The 17,439-nt window shown below is 41.8% G+C and overlaps 5 protein-coding genes across 6 annotated transcripts; 2 read left to right on the forward strand and 3 right to left on the reverse strand.

The window, feature by feature from the left end:
* The first annotated feature begins 1,370 nt into the window (after positions 1-1,370).
* LOC108596450 (ATP-citrate synthase) lies at positions 1,371-8,419 on the forward strand. 2 transcript variants are annotated; one of them, XM_017982197.1, is made up of 9 exons: positions 1,371-1,546; positions 1,727-1,900; positions 3,303-3,488; positions 3,553-4,279; positions 4,345-4,653; positions 5,366-5,576; positions 5,643-6,876; positions 6,933-7,273; positions 7,336-8,419. In XM_017982197.1, the coding sequence occupies exons 2-9, from the start codon at positions 1,742-1,744 to the stop codon at positions 7,502-7,504; spliced, it is 3,336 nt and encodes a 1,111-aa protein (XP_017837686.1). In that variant the 5' UTR covers positions 1,371-1,546; positions 1,727-1,741; the 3' UTR covers positions 7,505-8,419. The 2 variants fall into 2 exon arrangements, with proteins under 2 accessions (XP_017837686.1, XP_017837687.1); XM_017982198.1 differs by having other exon boundaries at positions 5,417-5,576.
* LOC108596454 (transmembrane protein 208) lies at positions 8,302-9,301 on the reverse strand. Its single transcript, XM_017982201.1, has 4 exons — positions 9,196-9,301; positions 8,982-9,137; positions 8,790-8,926; positions 8,302-8,721 (listed from the first exon to the last, which is right to left on the reverse strand). Exons 1-4 carry the CDS (start codon positions 9,199-9,201, stop codon positions 8,496-8,498), a joined length of 525 nt encoding a protein of 174 aa, XP_017837690.1. The 5' UTR covers positions 9,202-9,301; the 3' UTR covers positions 8,302-8,495.
* A 79-nt stretch (positions 9,302-9,380) lies between these two features.
* LOC108596449 lies at positions 9,381-16,075 on the forward strand. Its single transcript, XM_017982196.1, has 9 exons — positions 9,381-9,548; positions 10,939-11,985; positions 12,048-12,171; positions 12,225-12,415; positions 12,479-12,729; positions 12,788-12,977; positions 13,034-14,699; positions 14,761-14,883; positions 14,935-16,075. The coding sequence occupies exons 2-9, from the start codon at positions 10,955-10,957 to the stop codon at positions 15,814-15,816; spliced, it is 4,458 nt and encodes a 1,485-aa protein (XP_017837685.1). The 5' UTR covers positions 9,381-9,548; positions 10,939-10,954; the 3' UTR covers positions 15,817-16,075.
* On the reverse strand, positions 10,148-10,925 carry LOC108596452. The gene is made up of 2 exons (XM_017982200.1): positions 10,577-10,925; positions 10,148-10,490 (listed from the first exon to the last, which is right to left on the reverse strand). Exons 1-2 carry the CDS (start codon positions 10,882-10,884, stop codon positions 10,172-10,174), a joined length of 627 nt encoding a protein of 208 aa, XP_017837689.1. The 5' UTR covers positions 10,885-10,925; the 3' UTR covers positions 10,148-10,171.
* Positions 16,075-17,182, reverse strand: LOC108596451. The gene is made up of 2 exons (XM_017982199.1): positions 16,883-17,182; positions 16,075-16,809 (listed from the first exon to the last, which is right to left on the reverse strand). The coding sequence occupies exons 1-2, from the start codon at positions 17,144-17,146 to the stop codon at positions 16,093-16,095; spliced, it is 981 nt and encodes a 326-aa protein (XP_017837688.1). The 5' UTR covers positions 17,147-17,182; the 3' UTR covers positions 16,075-16,092.
* Positions 17,183-17,439: the final 257 nt, after the last annotated feature.

A 17,439-nucleotide genomic window follows, 5' to 3' on the forward strand; every position in this document is an offset into this window, starting at 1 on the left:
TACCTACATCAATATTGCGTTGTGCCGAAATGAAAGAAGCCGAAATTGCATCACTATTGATTTTACCCACTTTCACCACAACTGGGCTTTGATATTAAGCAAAATATGCCCTTAGTTACAATAGAAAAGTGATTTGTCGCGCCCATGTAAATTAGCAGCGCCGCGGCGGCAACGTCGACAACGGCGGCAGCTTTAAGCTTTGATTCTGCAAAGTCATTCGCAAAATTAACATACATAAATGCTGCCTAAAGCAATTGATAAAATGTGTGCTAATGCATTAATAGGCATATACTATTGTATAGAAACTCTTTATATACGGATAGAGCATTCCATGCTCAAACGCTCGCTGTAAACAGAAAAAAAACACATATTTGCGTGCGTCCACGTCAATTTACCTGCGTGTATATGTGCCACACATACATACGCACATATTTATGCATGTATATACAACAGACGGACAGACAGACAGACAGACAGACACTTGCCCAAACTAGAGACAGAGTGAAAGTTTTATATTTACCTGCCCTTTTCCCTTGCTGTGACGAGAAACCGGTTCAACTACATAACATTATTTAATAAATATTTAGTAATAGTGCAGCAGTTAATACCGTTACCAAGCGGGTTTTATTTATATAATTTCAATAGATTTGTTGAGCACGAGTTTTGATTTAATGTTTAAATCTTAATATCTAACATTACAGTTAATCTTTATTATGAATTCAACAGGTTGTATGATATAACATAAATAACTGTTTACCGAGAATATAGTTATCATTGTTATTGCGCTGCAAGTGTTGTTTAGGATCGAATTATATTTTATAATTAGTAGATTCTCAAGAGGCTTGTCTGAGAATGTTATAAGTTTAAGATTAGTTCGTTAAATCAAAGTGCCACTGTAGGCAACGATAACAATATGAACAAGTGGGCGCATTAAAGTTGGGCGCAACCCAACTTCTATATACACTTTGACTAGGGTAGCGCGGCAATTACACGAACGGCATTGATTAAAAGCAAAACATAGCTGATGAATGATTTATTATAGATTTAGGAGAAACGAAAATATATTCAAAAAAATAAGCAAATTTCTAAAAAATAGAAGAAATTACATACATACATTTGGTTGCTCTAGCTTTTATAAATTCTGAGTTCTCTCTGTTTATACAGACGGACATATGATGAAGAATTTATGGGGTCTGCCACGCCTCCATCTCCGTGTTACCTACACTTGCACAACTTCACAATACCCTTTTCCATTTTTTTAAAGTGTGTCAAAGTGTATAAAAGCGTAAACGACGTCAAAGTCGTGTCTACATTGTGGGTTCGGGTCGAGGTTTTGCCTTCAACGCTGTTGCGCTTGCATATTAGATTTCAGTTTACTTCGAGACTAGAAAGCGCGCACACACAGGTGACGGCGACGATCGCTAAACAAACTAATAAATATATAAAGCGCTCAGCCCAGCAAACACATATACATATATACTATATTTAACACACACGCATTGATTTAAACAGACAACAGTCGTACACACTTCAGAGCCTCAGCCAGGTGCTTAAAACTCACAAAACACACATAATACGAAAACTTTGGCGCGTTTGTAATCAATTCCAAGTAAATAGATTCAAAGTTTGAAAGTACAACAAGCGCCAAATTCCAAATTATTACCGTTTGCTGCAAAAAGCAATTGAAAATTAACATAAACATTTGTACGCTTTACAACAATTACAGCAGCAATTGTAAAAAATGTCTGCGAAAGCGATAACGGAAGCCACTGGCAAGGATATTCTCAATCGTCATCTCAATCAACACGGCGCAGGCGCTGCCACCTGCCGCTTTGCCACAGTCAATGCCGACACGGATTGGTCCAAGCTAAGCGTCGATCATCCCTGGCTGCTCAATACGGTAAGTGCCAAATGCTTTTTAGACAGAGATAAGCGCATGCCTAGTTTTATAATTAGGCCAGACACCCAGCAAAGAAAGCAACGTGCAGCGCATTATGTCATTGAACTTGACCCGCGACGATAAATGACCGTAGATATACAAATGCCGCCGGTATAGACCACGCCGTAAGCTGTTGCGCTCCGTGACTAATCAATGTGCGCATAGTACGTTTGTTTGTGTGTGTGTGTGTGTGTGTATACCGGCATCTTTGCTGTGTGCTTGATATGCGAATTGGCGGCCTCTTGATAAGAATGGTACGAGCAAACACCAATAAAATTATACATGGAAACATATAAAAGCTATTATATTTATTGCTAAAAAATTAATTTTGCTACTTCGAAAATTACCCAATTAATAAGAATTTATAGACCAAACTGATTTGAAAACTTACATGTTTTACATATTACACATAACCTTAATTTCTTTACATTGAAGGTCATACTCAGCTTTAAATAAATTCGCTTACAACTTCAAAAAGCAGCAAACTAATATTTTAGTCTTTGTAGACTTGAATACCTTAAAATATATATATATATATATATCTACAGTTTACAGTAACTTTTGTCATAGAAAAGCTCCACTGTATATAAGCAATGAAATCAGCTGATATTTTTCGCACACACTAAAGCTATAAACTATAGTAAACAATTTATGTTCGTAGGTATGCAAGCTAAATAATCTTGCTGTAGGCTATGATAACGTTCTGATTGACAATTTGTCTGTGAATTTTAAAATCGTAAAATCGTCTAACAGTTTCTCTCAGAGTTCAGGTTGAGTGTGCGGGTGGCGTGATTATCGGCTTGGGCTAAACTTACAGTTAATCTCAGCGTGTGTGTCTGAAGTTCTCTGGCAAACTTTTTCATTGTTGCTGTTGCTGCTTAATTTACGCTCGTACGATCTGCTAATAGGCTAATGTATGCGTGTACTTTATGAATGCGTGTGTGTGTGTGTGTATTGTCATTGGCCATTGTCATTGTCAATGACGCAGCCTCTGGCTTGACCCTTGGGCAAGATTGTCATTCGCACCGCAGCACACGTTTGCAAACTGAACAGATCTTGCACTGATACGCTCAGTGACTGGTAAGCGGGTTTAGCTGCTGATACATTCACCAGCTTCTAATGAGTTCAATGCATATTTTAAATAAAAACGCAATTCGCAATTTAAATTAACGGGTTCATATTACATTTACTTCAATATTTATGATCTGAACTCGTTTTGGGTTGATCGGAAAAGTACAAAAGCGGTTGCTGATTTACACACTGAGCTTCTTTAATTAACTTTGCTTACAAATTTTCCCAAAAAAGATTATGATTAATATAATGTAATATCATAATTAAAATTGTACATATGTCTTATTTATAGCCACTTGTAGTCAAGCCTGACCAGCTGATTAAGCGACGTGGCAAGCTCGGACTTATTGGAGTTAAAAAGAACTTTGAGCAAGTGAAGCAATGGATTGGCGAGCGTATCAACAAGGATCAGAAAATTGGCAATGCTGTAGGCAAGCTGCGCAATTTCATTATCGAGCCATTTGTGCCCCATACGGAGGTAAGTCATCACTTAATTCCCAATCCCTGTACCATGCTCTTATATCACTCTGTATATTCCGTAGGCCGAGGAGATGTATGTGTGCATCTATTCGCATCGCACGGCAGACACCATACTGTTCCATCATCAGGGCGGCGTGGATATTGGCGATGTGGATGCCAAGGCTGTTAAGCTGGAGGTGCCAGTGGACAGCACATTGACCCTGGCTGATGTGCAGAGCAAGCTGCTCAAGGCCATTACAGATACAGCCAATAAGGAGCGCATTGCCAAGTTTATCTATGCGCTATATAACACCTTTGCCGATTTGTACTTCACATATTTGGAGATAAATCCGCTTGTGGTTACCGCCGACAGTTTGTATATATTGGACTTGGCAGCCAAGCTGGACTCGACTGCTGACTTCATCTGTCGTCCCAAGTGGGGAGATATTGAGTATCCGCCACCATTCGGTCGTGATGCCTATCCCGAAGAAGCGTACATAGCTGATTTGGATGCCAAGAGCGGCGCTTCGCTTAAGCTGACCATATTGAATAGAAATGGTCGCATCTGGACTATGGTGGCTGGCGGTGGTGCCAGCGTCATCTACTCGGACACAATTTGCGATTTGGGTGGCGCTGCTGAGTTGGCCAACTATGGTGAATACAGTGGTGCACCATCGGAGCAGCAGACGTATGAGTACGCCAAGACAATTCTTAATCTGATGACCTCCTCACCCAAGCACCCCGAAGGCAAGGTGTTAATCACAGGCGGCGGCATTGCCAATTTCACGAATGTTGCGGCGACCTTCCAAGGTGAGTCATTATCTCTATCCAAGCCCTTGCTCATATTGGCTTATCAATTTTACACTTTGTCTTAGGCATCATAACGGCGCTACGTGAATTCCAGCCCAAGCTGGTCGAGCACAATGTCTCGATCTTTGTGCGACGCGCTGGACCTAATTACCAGGAGGGCTTGCGTCGCATGCGTGACTTTGGCAGCACCTTGGGCATACCGTTGCATGTGTTCGGACCCGAAACACATATGACCGCCATTTGTGGCATGGCGCTGGGCAAGCGTCCCATACCGCAGGTGGCCAGCGTGGAGTTCTCAACGGCAAACTTCTTGCTGCCCGGTGGACAGCAGGCACAGGCGGATCTTAAATCGGACGCAGAAGTGTCATCCAACGGTAGGTGGCGTTATACAAGTGTTAACCAAACTCTGCACCGATCTGTGTCTATTATCATGCACCAACTTTTTGCGTTGTAGTTTGTAGTATTTGCACAGCAACAGAAATAAGATTGGCAAAACTCACCACAGCAATTGTTTTGCGGATCTTCTTTTTGTGCACTTGTGCTGTACTTTTGTATATTAAAAATTTTATTTAAAATATGTATTTACTTGAGCTGTATATGCATTTAAATTTTCGATTTTCTCTGTATTTCTTTTTGTATGTATTTGCATTGAACCGCCCTACGTCCAACCAACCAACAAAAACCAATCAACAAAACCACATCCACCAAATCATAAACAAAAATCCACAAAAAAAATATAAAATATTTGAATACGTTTGGCCAAAATTTCAACTCGCTATGTGAACTGAACTCCCCCCCAACAAAAACAAAAAAAAAAAAAAACTCAACTTCACCTCGCACTTCAACTCGCCACCTACGCGGTACTTGTAATGTTAATGTTAATGTAAATGGTTATGTTAAATTTAATGTGAATGTGTTTGTGTGTGTGTCTGTGTGTGTATACATGTACATATATGTTATGTCAAATTCTATACTCTATCGACTATTTGCTCGCTCTCTCGCTCGCTCGTTCGCTCGCCCATCAACATAACTCGCTCATTTTTGGGAAAAAATTTGCAAAAAACAAAAAAAATCACACAAATGTAGCCTTGCGCTCGAGCACAGCTAAAACGATTAAACTACCACCTATCTCGGCAGATGAGAGCGATGGTCTTGCTGCCAACAATCATCAGCATCAGAGCAATGGCGCTAAATTGAATTTCAATAGAAAGTTCTTCTCCAACACCACCAAAGCAATTGTTTGGGGCATGCAACAGCGTGCGGTGCAGTCAATGCTTGACTTTGATTTCATATGCAGGTAAGTGAGGGACATATTTATATATAAACTTTATACTAATAGTTTTTTTTTTTTGCTTGATAACAGACGCGATGAGCCCTCAGTGGTCGCTATGGTTTATCCCTTTACGGGTGATCACAAGCAAAAGTACTACTGGGGCCACAAGGAAATATTGATACCAGTCTACAAGAAGATGTCCGATGCCATACACAAACACAAGGAAGTTGATGTCATGGTCAATTTTGCTTCGCTGCGTTCCGCATATGATTCTACATTGGAGGTGCTCGAGTTTCCACAAATACGCACGGTGGCCATCATAGCCGAGGGCATACCAGAGAATATGACACGCAAGCTCATCATTGAGGCCAACAAAAAGGGTGTCGCTATTATTGGACCTGCCACAGTGGGTGGCGTTAAGCCGGGTTGCTTCAAGATTGGCAACACTGGAGGAATGTTGGATAATATTTTACACTCGAAATTATACCGTCCAGGCAGCGTGGCATATGTCTCGCGTTCTGGCGGCATGTCCAATGAGCTGAACAATATCATCAGCAAAGCCACAGATGGCGTGTTGGAGGGCATTGCCATTGGCGGTGATAGATATCCCGGCACCACATTTATGGATCACATTTTGCGCTACCAGTCTGATCCCGAGACAAAGCTGATTGTGCTGCTGGGCGAGGTGGGCGGCACTGAGGAGTATGATGTCTGCGCTGCGCTTAAGGATGGACGCATTACAAAACCTCTGGTGGCCTGGTGCATTGGCACCTGTGCTAGCATGTTTACCTCCGAGGTGCAATTCGGTCATGCCGGCTCGTGTGCCAATTCCGATCGTGAAACAGCAACGGCTAAGAATAAGGCGCTGCGCGATGCTGGTGCTTATGTACCCGATAGCTTTGATACGCTTGGCGAACTCATAAATCATGTATACAGCGAGCTGGTCAAGACGGGACGCATTGTGCCGCGCGAGGAGGTGCCGCCACCAACTGTGCCCATGGATTATTCCTGGGCACGCGAGCTGGGACTCATACGCAAGCCAGCATCGTTTATGACATCGATTTGTGATGAGCGCGGTCAGGAGCTGATTTATGCAGGCATGCCCATTAGTGAGGTGCTCAACAAGGATGTGGGCATTGGCGGTGTTATATCGCTGCTCTGGTTCCAGCGCTGTCTGCCCAGCTATTGTTGTAAATTCTTTGAGATGTGCCTCATGGTGACCGCTGATCATGGACCCGCCGTCTCGGGTGCCCACAATACAATTGTGTGTGCACGTGCTGGCAAGGATTTGGTGTCTTCCGTTGTTAGCGGACTGCTGACCATTGTGAGTGCGCACACTATTCATCATTAGGTTTGGGCTTATTTGCATTTTGTTTGCAGGGCGATCGCTTTGGTGGCGCTTTGGACGGCTCGGCCAGACAATTCTCGGAAGCGTACGATACCAACTTGCATCCCATGGAGTTTGTTAACAAAATGCGCAAGGAGGGCAAACTTATTTTAGGTATTGGCCATCGCGTCAAGTCCATTAACAATCCCGATGTGCGTGTCAAGATCATAAAGGAGTTTGTCATGGAAAACTTCCCACAATGTCCGCTGCTCAAATATGCGCTCGAAGTGGAGAAGATTACCACCAACAAGAAGCCCAACTTGATTTTAAATGTGGATGGTGTTATAGCCACAGCCTTTGTGGATATGCTGCGCAACTGCGGCTCATTTACCAGGTAGGAATACTAATTTGCATTATGACTATTGACAACTAAACATCTGCCGTTCATTTTTGTAGTGAGGAGGCACAGGAGTACATTAATGTGGGTGCCATCAATTCGTTGTTTGTGCTGGGCCGCAGCATAGGCTTCATTGGCCACTATATGGATCAGAAGCGACTCAAGCAGGGACTCTATCGCCATCCTTGGGATGATATATCCTATGTTATACCCGAGCAATACAACTAAGGAGCTTTGTCCATAATATATTACATACATTGTTGGATGTTGTTGTAGTTAAGCACAGATGTTAAATATTGCTTATGGCTAGCATGGTAGCCATGAGAGATAAGGAGGAGGCGAGCATGCCAACGTTTCCACAACAAACACACTCCATTTAGCTGTCAGGCTTCTCTTATCTCTATACCCACACACAGTCTCTCTTTCTTTATCTATCTATCTTAGTTAAATACATTACATATACATATGATTACAGTTTTATAACTAAGCCTGCATTTATATTCACACTCTTAACTTATGAGCGAAAAGTCTTTTTAAATTGTAGTAGCTCTCGCTGTCTATAGCTGGGTTTTTTTTTTGGACAAACAATATCGCATTATTAGTGAAATCTTGAGCTCAAAAAACGGCATACATGTCATAAATTAATTGATAATTTTTTATTATACTTTAGTTTGTCTTGCGAATTTGGTCAGTCAACAAAGAATAAATTGTTGCAAAATGATTTTATTTGTTTTTAAATTTTTTTATAATTTATTTTGAGTTATCAGCGTGCTCGTAAATACTTAAATGGAAACTGCACTGATTAGAATTGCACCAGTTCCTGCACGCAAATGCACTTGAAAAAAAAAAACAAAAAAAATTGTATACAAATATATTTACAAAAGCACAATAGCTGGTGAACTTTGCGTAGCATACGGCTTAACAATTATAAATTGTTCACTCAGCTAAATTTTAAATTAAATCGCACAGCAGTACACAAAACAAAAAAAAAAGGAAACTGCATTTTCTTTGCGTTGTTTTTTTTTAATCTGACGAACAAAATTACAAACACCTTTCTCCCATGTTGCGGTCTTTGGACAGACCCCAAGGCTACATAACTAAGCGTAAAATCTCATTTAATAATAAATTGTTAAGTAGCCTCAAGTGAGTATGGCTTTAACTACAAAACAATGACTGCACACCAAAACAATACCCGGCTTAGGTAAATGATCCTTTATCCTTATCTCATGCGGCGCATTTTGCGTTCCATTTTCTTTTGTTTCTTCTCATCGACTTCGGGCTCCTGCTCGTTGGCATTGCGCTGGGCGAGCCAAGGCTGTATTACACTGCCCCAAAGCATCCATAGTGCGCGCACGGGCGCTAGCAACAACACCAGCCAGAAATAGTTTGATATCAGCGCCAAGAGCAATGTGCCAGACGTTAGAATAATAAGGTCCTTCACATTTCTGTCGAGTGTATAAATCAAACATGTTAAAAATACTGGAAGCTTATTGTTGGTATTTTCGCCACTTACTCCGCAATGCCGCCTTCCATGTTTAAGTCATTGCCAGAGTCCTGGAGAGCACCGCTCTCCGTATATTTGGCACGCGACATAAATACCATAAATTGATAAGCGGCTCCTAAGATAAGCATCGATATGATCAGCATGAACTACGAGAACTTCAACTGATTATTGGGCTAGCATGTGCAATCAATTGAAACTTACCACTGTGAGCTTGGTAAACTCAAAGACTAGAAAATTTAGCAAAATAGCTGGGACAGCACAACCAATAGACATGTTTCTATAAAAAGCCAATGTTGTCTTGTTTTCCTCCACTATTTGTTTGGCACCCTTGGTGCCTTGTTTGCCCTTTTGCTGTGGCTACAATGATATTGGAATGAATGTTAGCTATATTTAAAGTGAGGTTTTATTTACTTACTGCCATTGTTTCGTGTTAATAGAGTGTTCCAGCTAATTATTAAAAACAAATTTAGCAAACAGACGTGGCATGCAGTTTTGGTAGTTATCGTTGCTCAACTTAAAAATGAATGACACTGTGTTGCTCTTACTGGCATCGGATGACTTTGTGTTTTTGGCAAAAATTATTATCGATATCGAACAAAAATCGAGCGCTATGACAAATAAAAAACAGTGGTTTTGCGAATTGTTTATACGAATGTTTGTTTAAAACAGTGAAAAGTGCAATATAAATATATTTATTAATTGTAAACTATGATTATTTAAGCAAAATAAAGTGTTTTTAAGTGTTCGTGCAGTAGTAACAAAGACGGAGTTAGTAACAAATTGTTTTAAGTTCTAGAGTTAACAAAATTACACTTGTGTAGTATGCAAATGAATATTTAAGGCTGCCTATGTGTGTGTGCGCGGCTTAGTTCGTTGAACCTGCCCATTGTTGCTGAGATTTAGTTTGAAAATGTGTACTCTACTAATCTGTATATCAGTCCCGAGGATGACTCAGTTTCTAGTTGTTTGTTGACATGCATCTGATAAAACATACATATATGTATATATAATCTTGATGGTGCTCCAAGTGGCCATCAGGCGACCTTGACTGACGTTTTTAGTATAATTTGTTTAAACTTTAAACAGATTTCTCCTTTTAGAACTGAGAACGCTCATGTCTAACATGTGATGACCTCGGTGGACAAGCACCTTTTCTGGCGTTTCTTGCTTTAATTGTTGCATTTTTATCACATTATGTGTAATGCAGTGCATATATACATGTGTATGTATGTATGTATGTATGTAGTAAATGAAGTCTCCTTTTATGTCTTTGTACAATGTGCAGCGTACAGTGCATACGCGATAAAGTGAAGGCAGCACTATAATTAAAGTATACTCCGAATTCAAATAAAAGTATGCTTATATTTGTTCTTGAAAGTATATTTTAAGCTCTAATAGTTGTTATAGTGCACAGTTCTATGATGATAGAAAATTTGATGCAAGGGATATCTTGGAATCAAGTATTCCATACGCATATTGCGTTTCAAGGCGCACTCTAAATACTTCCTTACTACTATAAGATCTTCGGTATGGCACTCTTCGGATCTCCCCTGTATATACATCTCATTGCGCAGATCAAAGTAAATAGGTCTCTTGTACCGCGCTCCCTCACCTCCCCAGTACGATTTGACTTGAATATTTAGCCATGCCTTTACTTTTGGTCTATTATAAATAGTTGAACGGCCTCGACATACGGTGCTCAATTTTCCACTTCGATTAAACAGATATTAAATAAAAAATAATAATAATAATGTACACATAAATATTATTATAATAAACCAACATGCTTGACGTACCTGGGATAATACTTTTTGAATGGGTTTATACGTGCACGAAGTGTTCCCGGCGCATTAAGCTCCGCATTTCGCAATCTAACGTAAGGTATCCGACTTCTTTCCTGTTCTATTAGCGAGCGCATGCTTGGATGGATTATATACGGGGGTGGTGGAGCTGCAGCTGACTCGCGTTTGGCTACCACAGTCTTAGTTTGTTCTTTAGCATTTGTCCACATTTTTATGAATTTGGCATTCAGTCGTGGTGCCGTACTTGGCTGCATTAGCAGGCAACCAAGGACTAAAAGTAGATGAAAAGTAGCTAAGAACATATTAATTTGTTGAAATATAAAAGCAAACTTGATTAATTAACTAATTTCTTACAGCTCAAACGATAGAAAAATGAGCTGTCACTACAGAGATATAATTCCGGCCTATTTGGATGACTTTATCAAGGACTTTGATTGCCGTGACGTTGAGGAAATCCTACGTGAATTAATTAAAAAATATGAAGTGGATCTTATAGTCAAATCACCACAGCCCATTCTAAGTCTATTTTGGATATTACGCGATCAAACTGATGAGATTGTAGATAAGTTTATTGCCTCACTTGACGACACGAGTCATGCAATTAATTACGGGTTTCTTATCAAACCGATGAAACGTCAGCTCGATCTGATTAATCAGCAAAGCGAGCATCGCAATTTAAGTCTAGAGCATTACATAAGCGAGGCAGATCGCCTCTATAACGATAATCAAGCCTTCTCAGACTACAATGTGCATCGCCTTGAGCCCTATATGCAATTGCAGGAGGCGCTGCTTAAGTTGAGGCCCTGGAAGAATGTAGTAGTCGGTGGTGTGCTGGGCGCAGGCAAGCAATGGCTTTGCTTGGACGTCTGCAGTTCATACAAGGTGCAGAAGTGCATGGACTTTAAGATATTCTGGTTGAACTTGCGCAACTGCACGACGCTCGAGAGTCGATTGCGAGAGCTGCAAGCATTTTTGCACCAGCTGGCGCCACACTTAAGCACACCCAGCAGCCAAAGCATTGCGCCACGCATTGATATTGTGACCACTGAACTGAAGCACATACTCAACGACAAAACCAATAAAAATTGTCTGCTCGTGCTGTGCAATGTGCAGGATGTGGAAACATTCAAGGCATTCAACTTGGGCTGCAAAATATTGATGACCACACGCTATGAGAGCGTTATTAGCTACATGTCCGCCAAGACCACAACACGCCTGATGCTCAAGGCAGAGCTCACGTCCAACGAAATGGAGTCGCTCTTGTGCAAATATCTGCGAGATAAGCCGCGCCAGCAAATTCAACAGCTGCTCACAGATCTAAAGAGCGCGCATATAAGAAATCCTTTACATTTGGGCATTATAGCCCAACGCATGCGCGATGGCCTGGACACCAAATGGAAGCAGTAAGCATATAAACTAAAGCATTACTTGACCTTTATATTTACTGTTTAATTTCTTGATCTAGAATGAATGCACCCAAGTTAACCAACATTATTGAAAGATCGTTGGATGTTTTAAACACTGATGACAGGCGTTTGTTTCAAAAGACGCTCTACATATTTCCAGAAGCAGCTAAAATACCCATCAATGTAACTATAATTTTAAATATTAGTCACATTTACTAAAATGTCTTGTCTTGCAGCTTTTAGCGCTAGTTTGGGATGTAGACGATGCCAGAGAGATAGTGAAAAGACTTTGCGATTGTTCACTGGTTGTTAGACATTTCGACGCGGAGGAACGCCAGTCAATTACCATACCATCTATTTATTTCGAGCTCAAAATGCCTGCAGAAAATGACGCTTCCTTGCATGGAAAAATAATTGATTACTACAAGTAAATTATATATAAATTAAGATCATAAATTATACATGCTGATTTATTTATGTTTGCTTTTAGCATAACTGGACTTTTTGAGCAATACGATGATACCACTTTGCAACTGCAGGATTGCTATTTTTATAGTAATATCGGACATCATTTCAGCAAAGTGCAGGACTATGCTGGAGGCAACAATTTGTTTCGCAAAGTCTTGCTAGACTTTCGTTTCTTAGAGCAAAAAATACGACATGATAAAACGCCCTGGAATGCATGCGGCTCAATACTGCACACGCTGCAAGTCTTGAACATTTATAGAACACAAATTACGGGTATTTTAATATTACTATAGCTTCCATTGAGATGACATTAAAACTTCATTGATTACAGAAAACGATCCGCACTATGAGCAACTGTTGGATGCACTGCTAGACTTTTTGCCCAAGGCTGAGGAGAAACTGATAAGCTCACCTTATACCTGCCTTATGCTAATTGCTTTGATGACACAGCAGGGTCCTTTGTACGAGGAGGCACTGCGCCAGGTGCAGCACTTTCCTGATCACGTTTGGTTTACCGAGCAGTAAGTTCCACAACGTTTCTCTCTTGCTCAACAGTTTTAACTCAATATACTTTTAGTGGACGCTTTCATCAGCATCGACAAATTATAAATCTGGGTCAGGACGAGGCGCATCATGCTGTCTACTTGGATGGTGATTACTGCTTGATGGCGCTTAGCTCCAAGCAGCTGCTGCTAACGGATGTTAGCCTAAGCGAAGGTACGCCCAAGACGTATTTGCTCAACGATGACAACGATGCGAGCAATATACTCGAATTGCGCGTATTTCAACAGCAGCTGTTAACACTGCATAGCAATGGCAGCCTAAAGCTTTGGTCGCTGCGCTACCTTTTGCCAGATCGAGCGTACAACAGCTGCGACAGCAATCCGCAGGCCACGCCCACCAAATATTGCCAACAATTGCAGTCACTGCCGCGTCGCCATGAGCTGCTCATCAATGACTTTGTGCAGCGACGCAACAAAGAGCAGCGCATAACAGCTTTCTATTTGGACGATAGATCTGAAGAGTGCATCAAACTGCATGTGGCGTTCTACAATGGCGACATCTGCATACTGGACTGGAAGCCGCATGAGGAAAAGTTTCGCCAATCACGCACCACACCCGCACTGGAAACCAAGCAGCAGCATGTGCAATGCTTTATGCAAGTGCTGAATCGTTTCTATGTGCTGTGCACGCTGGACTGCACACTGAGTGTCTGGGATTTGCAGTGCAGTGCCCTGGAATTGAGGTGCGTGCAGTTCACGCAGCGCGGCGATGCGGCGCTGTCTATGCAAGTCTACAAGGAGCAGTCCAGTGATGGTCATTTGTACACTATACTCTTGCTCATATGCAAGCTGAGCGTCTGGCGCTTAAGCTTTGAGCATCAAGACTTTTTGCGCATAGGGGACATGCAGCCGGAGCCATTGCCACTATACGATTTGGGCGATGCAGTCATTACCTGCGGCAAGCGCACTCAGGATGGTCGTTATCTCATACTGGGCACCTGCATGGGCTTGTTTGTCTACGACTTGAAGTTCAAGTCGCACCGTGTGCTGCGCAGCAATGTGAGCGAGCATATTCTATGTCTGGATGTATACGATCTGCATGATGCAGTCTATAAGTATATTGTGCCTTGTGGCGCGGCGGGCAAGCGTTTGCTCTATGTGCACACCCTGCGCCAGGTAGCGGGCGTTGATAATCACGCCATTACCTGGGTGCATAATGTAGAGGATCACGAGAGCGTAATGTCTGATGAGCGCGGCTTTTTGGAGCCCAATGTGCACTTGCGTCCTCTGCTAGTGAATAACAAAACCAATGGCACGCTTTATGCTGTGGACACCAAGGCGCGCATTCATCAAATACACACAGAGCTCATAGACTTGCAATGCCGGCGCAACAGCTGCAGTGCCAACTGGTCCATCATACCCACGCCGCCAAGTCAATCCGCCATGACTGCGCTTTGTGCCGCCTCTGATACAATCATAGCTGGCTATAGCAATGGCAGCATTGTTAACATAGGCGCCAATCAGCCGCTCATACAAAACTATATCAGCGAACCCATCGACTATATGAAATTGCATGGCCCGCTTTTGATTGCTTCAGCGCGTTGCGCGTCCAAAACTGTTATATTACCCTGCTCGACTGAGGCAGCAACACATTGGCCCAAGGAGCTGAACATAGACACCATGTACTCACGCATCTTTGAGCAGCGCTTCCTGCTATTGTTCTCCAAACTGGGATTGTTTGTAAGCATTCATACGCCTTAAAAAAATATAAAAGTTTTTTCAAGTCTTATTTTGTTTACAGTACATTAACATTGAAAATGGTTACTCAGAGGCGCTTGTTACGGAACCTGTTGGCGATGATCTGCTGGGCTTTGACCTGCATAATTCACAGCTCTTTTTGGCATTCAGAGATAATATAATTAAGGTAAGCATATCATAAGTATATTTATGCAGGAAACTAATCAAATTGTTTTAGATCTATAAACTATTTGTGCTGGGGGATCAGCTGCGCTGTCGACAATTGCTGCAGGAGCAGATAACGGAGCGGCAGTCAATTAACTATTTAACTGTTTCGCAGGATACACGACTGCTGGCCTTGTCCTTTGAGAGCGGCGAGAGCTCGGCAGCATTACAGGTCTACAGCTATGACGGTATCTTGAAATTGATATATGCCATACCGGAAATACCAGATCGCGGCCATGAGATGCAGCTGCGTTTCTCCCCATGCAAGCAGCTGCTTATCAGCTGCGGTGATCAATTGTGCTTCTGGAATGTGAAGCATATGCTAAACAATCAGACAACAAATGCGCCAAAGCGACTTAGTCGGCGCTTCAGGACTGAGCAAAAAGCTAAGGGCTGTGAGGAGGTGGATGCATCGCGATGGACGGGCACAGTCGAGGAGACGCAGCCATGCGCGCAATCACCATCAACATCAACATCTGCTGGTGCTGCTGCAGCTCCAGCTCCAAGTCCTGCCTACAACTGGTCGGATAAACGTGGTCATGCCAAATTGCCAGCGCTGTTGAGCTGCATTAAGTTTGTGGGCAAAACAGCGCGTCACTTTTATGCCAGCGACAATTTCACGCAGTTTTATGTAATTGATGATGAAGGCGTATTCTATCATCTCAAGCTGCTGGAGCAAGTGCAGCTAAAGGAAGACAGCGCTGAACTGCCAATCGCACATGAGCTTATAGAACTGCCAACTCTGGACTATGCGCAGTACAAGCAAACGCATTTGGTTAGTGTGGAGACTGAGGAGCAGCTTGATGCGCTTGCAGATGAGGATGCTGGTGTTGATGTCGTTGGCAATGTTTGCATGCCGTCTTTGGCGAGCTACGATCAAACGGACAGCATTTGACGCCAAATGTGCGCTGCTTGGCGGCGCACTGATCACTTCAATGAAACGACTCAATCATTTATAGGTCTCTTGTTGTATTATTTACTAGTTTTAGTGTTCTATTGTATTAACTTGCATTCCGCGCTCTAGTGCGCTGAGATCGTACATACTATCATTAATTGTTAAGTGTTTTAACAGACTAAGTTACATGTGTTAGGTAAAAACAAAGTCATTTTTTGTTCGCTAGCTGTATGTAAACGAATATAAATAAACTATTTTATATACTAAAGACAATATTTATGGTTTGACTTTGGTGCACTTAATGCCATGCGCTTGTAGCTTACGTACTATGGCTAATGCCTCGGCATTTTTTGTAATTGTTGCTGCTGCATGTTCATTTGTTGTTGTTGTGTGACGACGTCGCTTAACTTCGACACCGCAGGCGCGTAATTTGTTTAAAATTTGTTGTTGATTGTAGTTGTTGCTGTTGTTGTTGTTGTTTGGCTGATTAACTTTAACAGCTGGCGCGCTTAAGCTTGGCGCTGATAATCTTATATTTTCTATAATGCAAGCTTCACGCTTTGGTTTTGCTTTGTCTACATTGGCAGCAGCAGAAGCTGGCCTAGTTGCCGACTCAAGGCGCCTTAGGTCCTTTATGACTTGAGGTACATGCAGAGTCTGGTTTGCTGGCTGGGAGCAAGATCTCTGCTGTTGTTGTTGATTAGTAAGTATTGTACGCTTCGGACTCGCTGGGCGCTTTCGTTTGGCTGGTGGTAGCGCTGGCAGCAACTGCTTTGGCTGGTTATTTTGTATTTTTTGCTGCTGCTGCTTTACGATTGCATTTGTTGTCTTGGCCACATTTTCTTTGGCATTGTTGGGTGACTCCAACTTGGTTTTAGCTGGCAACTTTTTAGTATCCTCATACCAGCGTGGATCCTCTAGCTCTGCTTCCCAGTCAATTTCAGAACGCTTGCTCTTCACTGCAGTTACCGCCCCAGGTTCGTATATGTGCAGCTGCAAGTTAAGAATAGCGAAAGTTTTTATTGATTGCCCATTTTATTGATCCCATTGCCAATCTAGCACTTACCTTATGTTTGCCATTGTTTACAAGTCTTAACTCTCGCTTGGCCTCGTTGTACTGCAATTCATTAATACTTGTTGTTATGTGCTTTAGATTCACGCATTTGTTTAAATGCGTTTTAAAAGTCTCCAAAGGAAAACAGCGCTGGCAGCCCCGACACAGCACCAATATATTCAGTTTTTCATCATAAAGCACTTCTCCGAAACGTACAAAGCGCTGCATTCTAAGCTTGTGCGCTTTATTTATTTGTTGCTTATTTTTTGCATTCATTGCATACTTTATTTGTTTACAACATCGGTTTCTTGTTTACAACTTTTTCACAGCATACTTTGCGATTTTTTTTTGTTATGGTTTAGCAAATTGTAGAGCTCGACCGGCCGCCACACTGCAATGTAGTGGTATCGATACTTTGTGGGCGCCAGTTTAAGCAAACTGTCTGCTTTTATTATTTTGAAATACTTAAATTTTTACAAGTTTTATTATAGCTTACGTTATGTAGTGTTTTTTGACTTTTGTTGCCATTGATTAACGCGCATGCAATTGAAATTTAATCGTTTGCAAAT

The sequence above is a fragment of the Drosophila busckii genome, chromosome 2R, assembly GCF_011750605.1.
Source record: "Drosophila busckii strain San Diego stock center, stock number 13000-0081.31 chromosome 2R, ASM1175060v1, whole genome shotgun sequence".
In the NCBI taxonomy this organism is placed as follows: Eukaryota; Metazoa; Arthropoda; class Insecta; order Diptera; family Drosophilidae; genus Drosophila; species Drosophila busckii.

Coding starts and splice junctions, on each gene's coding strand:
- LOC108596450 (XM_017982197.1), top strand. CDS start 1,742: ATGTCTGCGAAAGCGATAACGGAAGCCACTGGCAAGGATATTCTCAAT. Junction 6,877..6,932: donor TTAGCGGACTGCTGACCATT/GTGAGTGCGCAC, acceptor TTTTGTTTGCAG/GGCGATCGCTTTGGTGGCGC. Junction 7,274..7,335: donor AACTGCGGCTCATTTACCAG/GTAGGAATACTA, acceptor TCATTTTTGTAG/TGAGGAGGCACAGGAGTACA.
- LOC108596454 (XM_017982201.1), bottom strand. Junction 8,927..8,981: donor AGTTTACCAAGCTCACAGTG/GTAAGTTTCAAT, acceptor AAGTTCTCGTAG/TTCATGCTGATCATATCGAT. Junction 8,722..8,789: donor ATGGAAGGCGGCATTGCGGA/GTAAGTGGCGAA, acceptor TACACTCGACAG/AAATGTGAAGGACCTTATTA.
- LOC108596452 (XM_017982200.1), bottom strand. CDS start 10,884: ATGTTCTTAGCTACTTTTCATCTACTTTTAGTCCTTGGTTGCCTGCTA. Junction 10,491..10,576: donor TTCAAAAAGTATTATCCCAG/GTACGTCAAGCA, acceptor GTTTAATCGAAG/TGGAAAATTGAGCACCGTAT.
- LOC108596449 (XM_017982196.1), top strand. CDS start 10,955: ATGAGCTGTCACTACAGAGATATAATTCCGGCCTATTTGGATGACTTT. Junction 12,172..12,224: donor CAGCTAAAATACCCATCAAT/GTAACTATAATT, acceptor CTTGTCTTGCAG/CTTTTAGCGCTAGTTTGGGA. Junction 14,884..14,934: donor TCAGAGATAATATAATTAAG/GTAAGCATATCA, acceptor AAATTGTTTTAG/ATCTATAAACTATTTGTGCT.
- LOC108596451 (XM_017982199.1), bottom strand. CDS start 17,146: ATGAATGCAAAAAATAAGCAACAAATAAATAAAGCGCACAAGCTTAGA. Junction 16,810..16,882: donor TAAACAATGGCAAACATAAG/GTAAGTGCTAGA, acceptor CTTAACTTGCAG/CTGCACATATACGAACCTGG.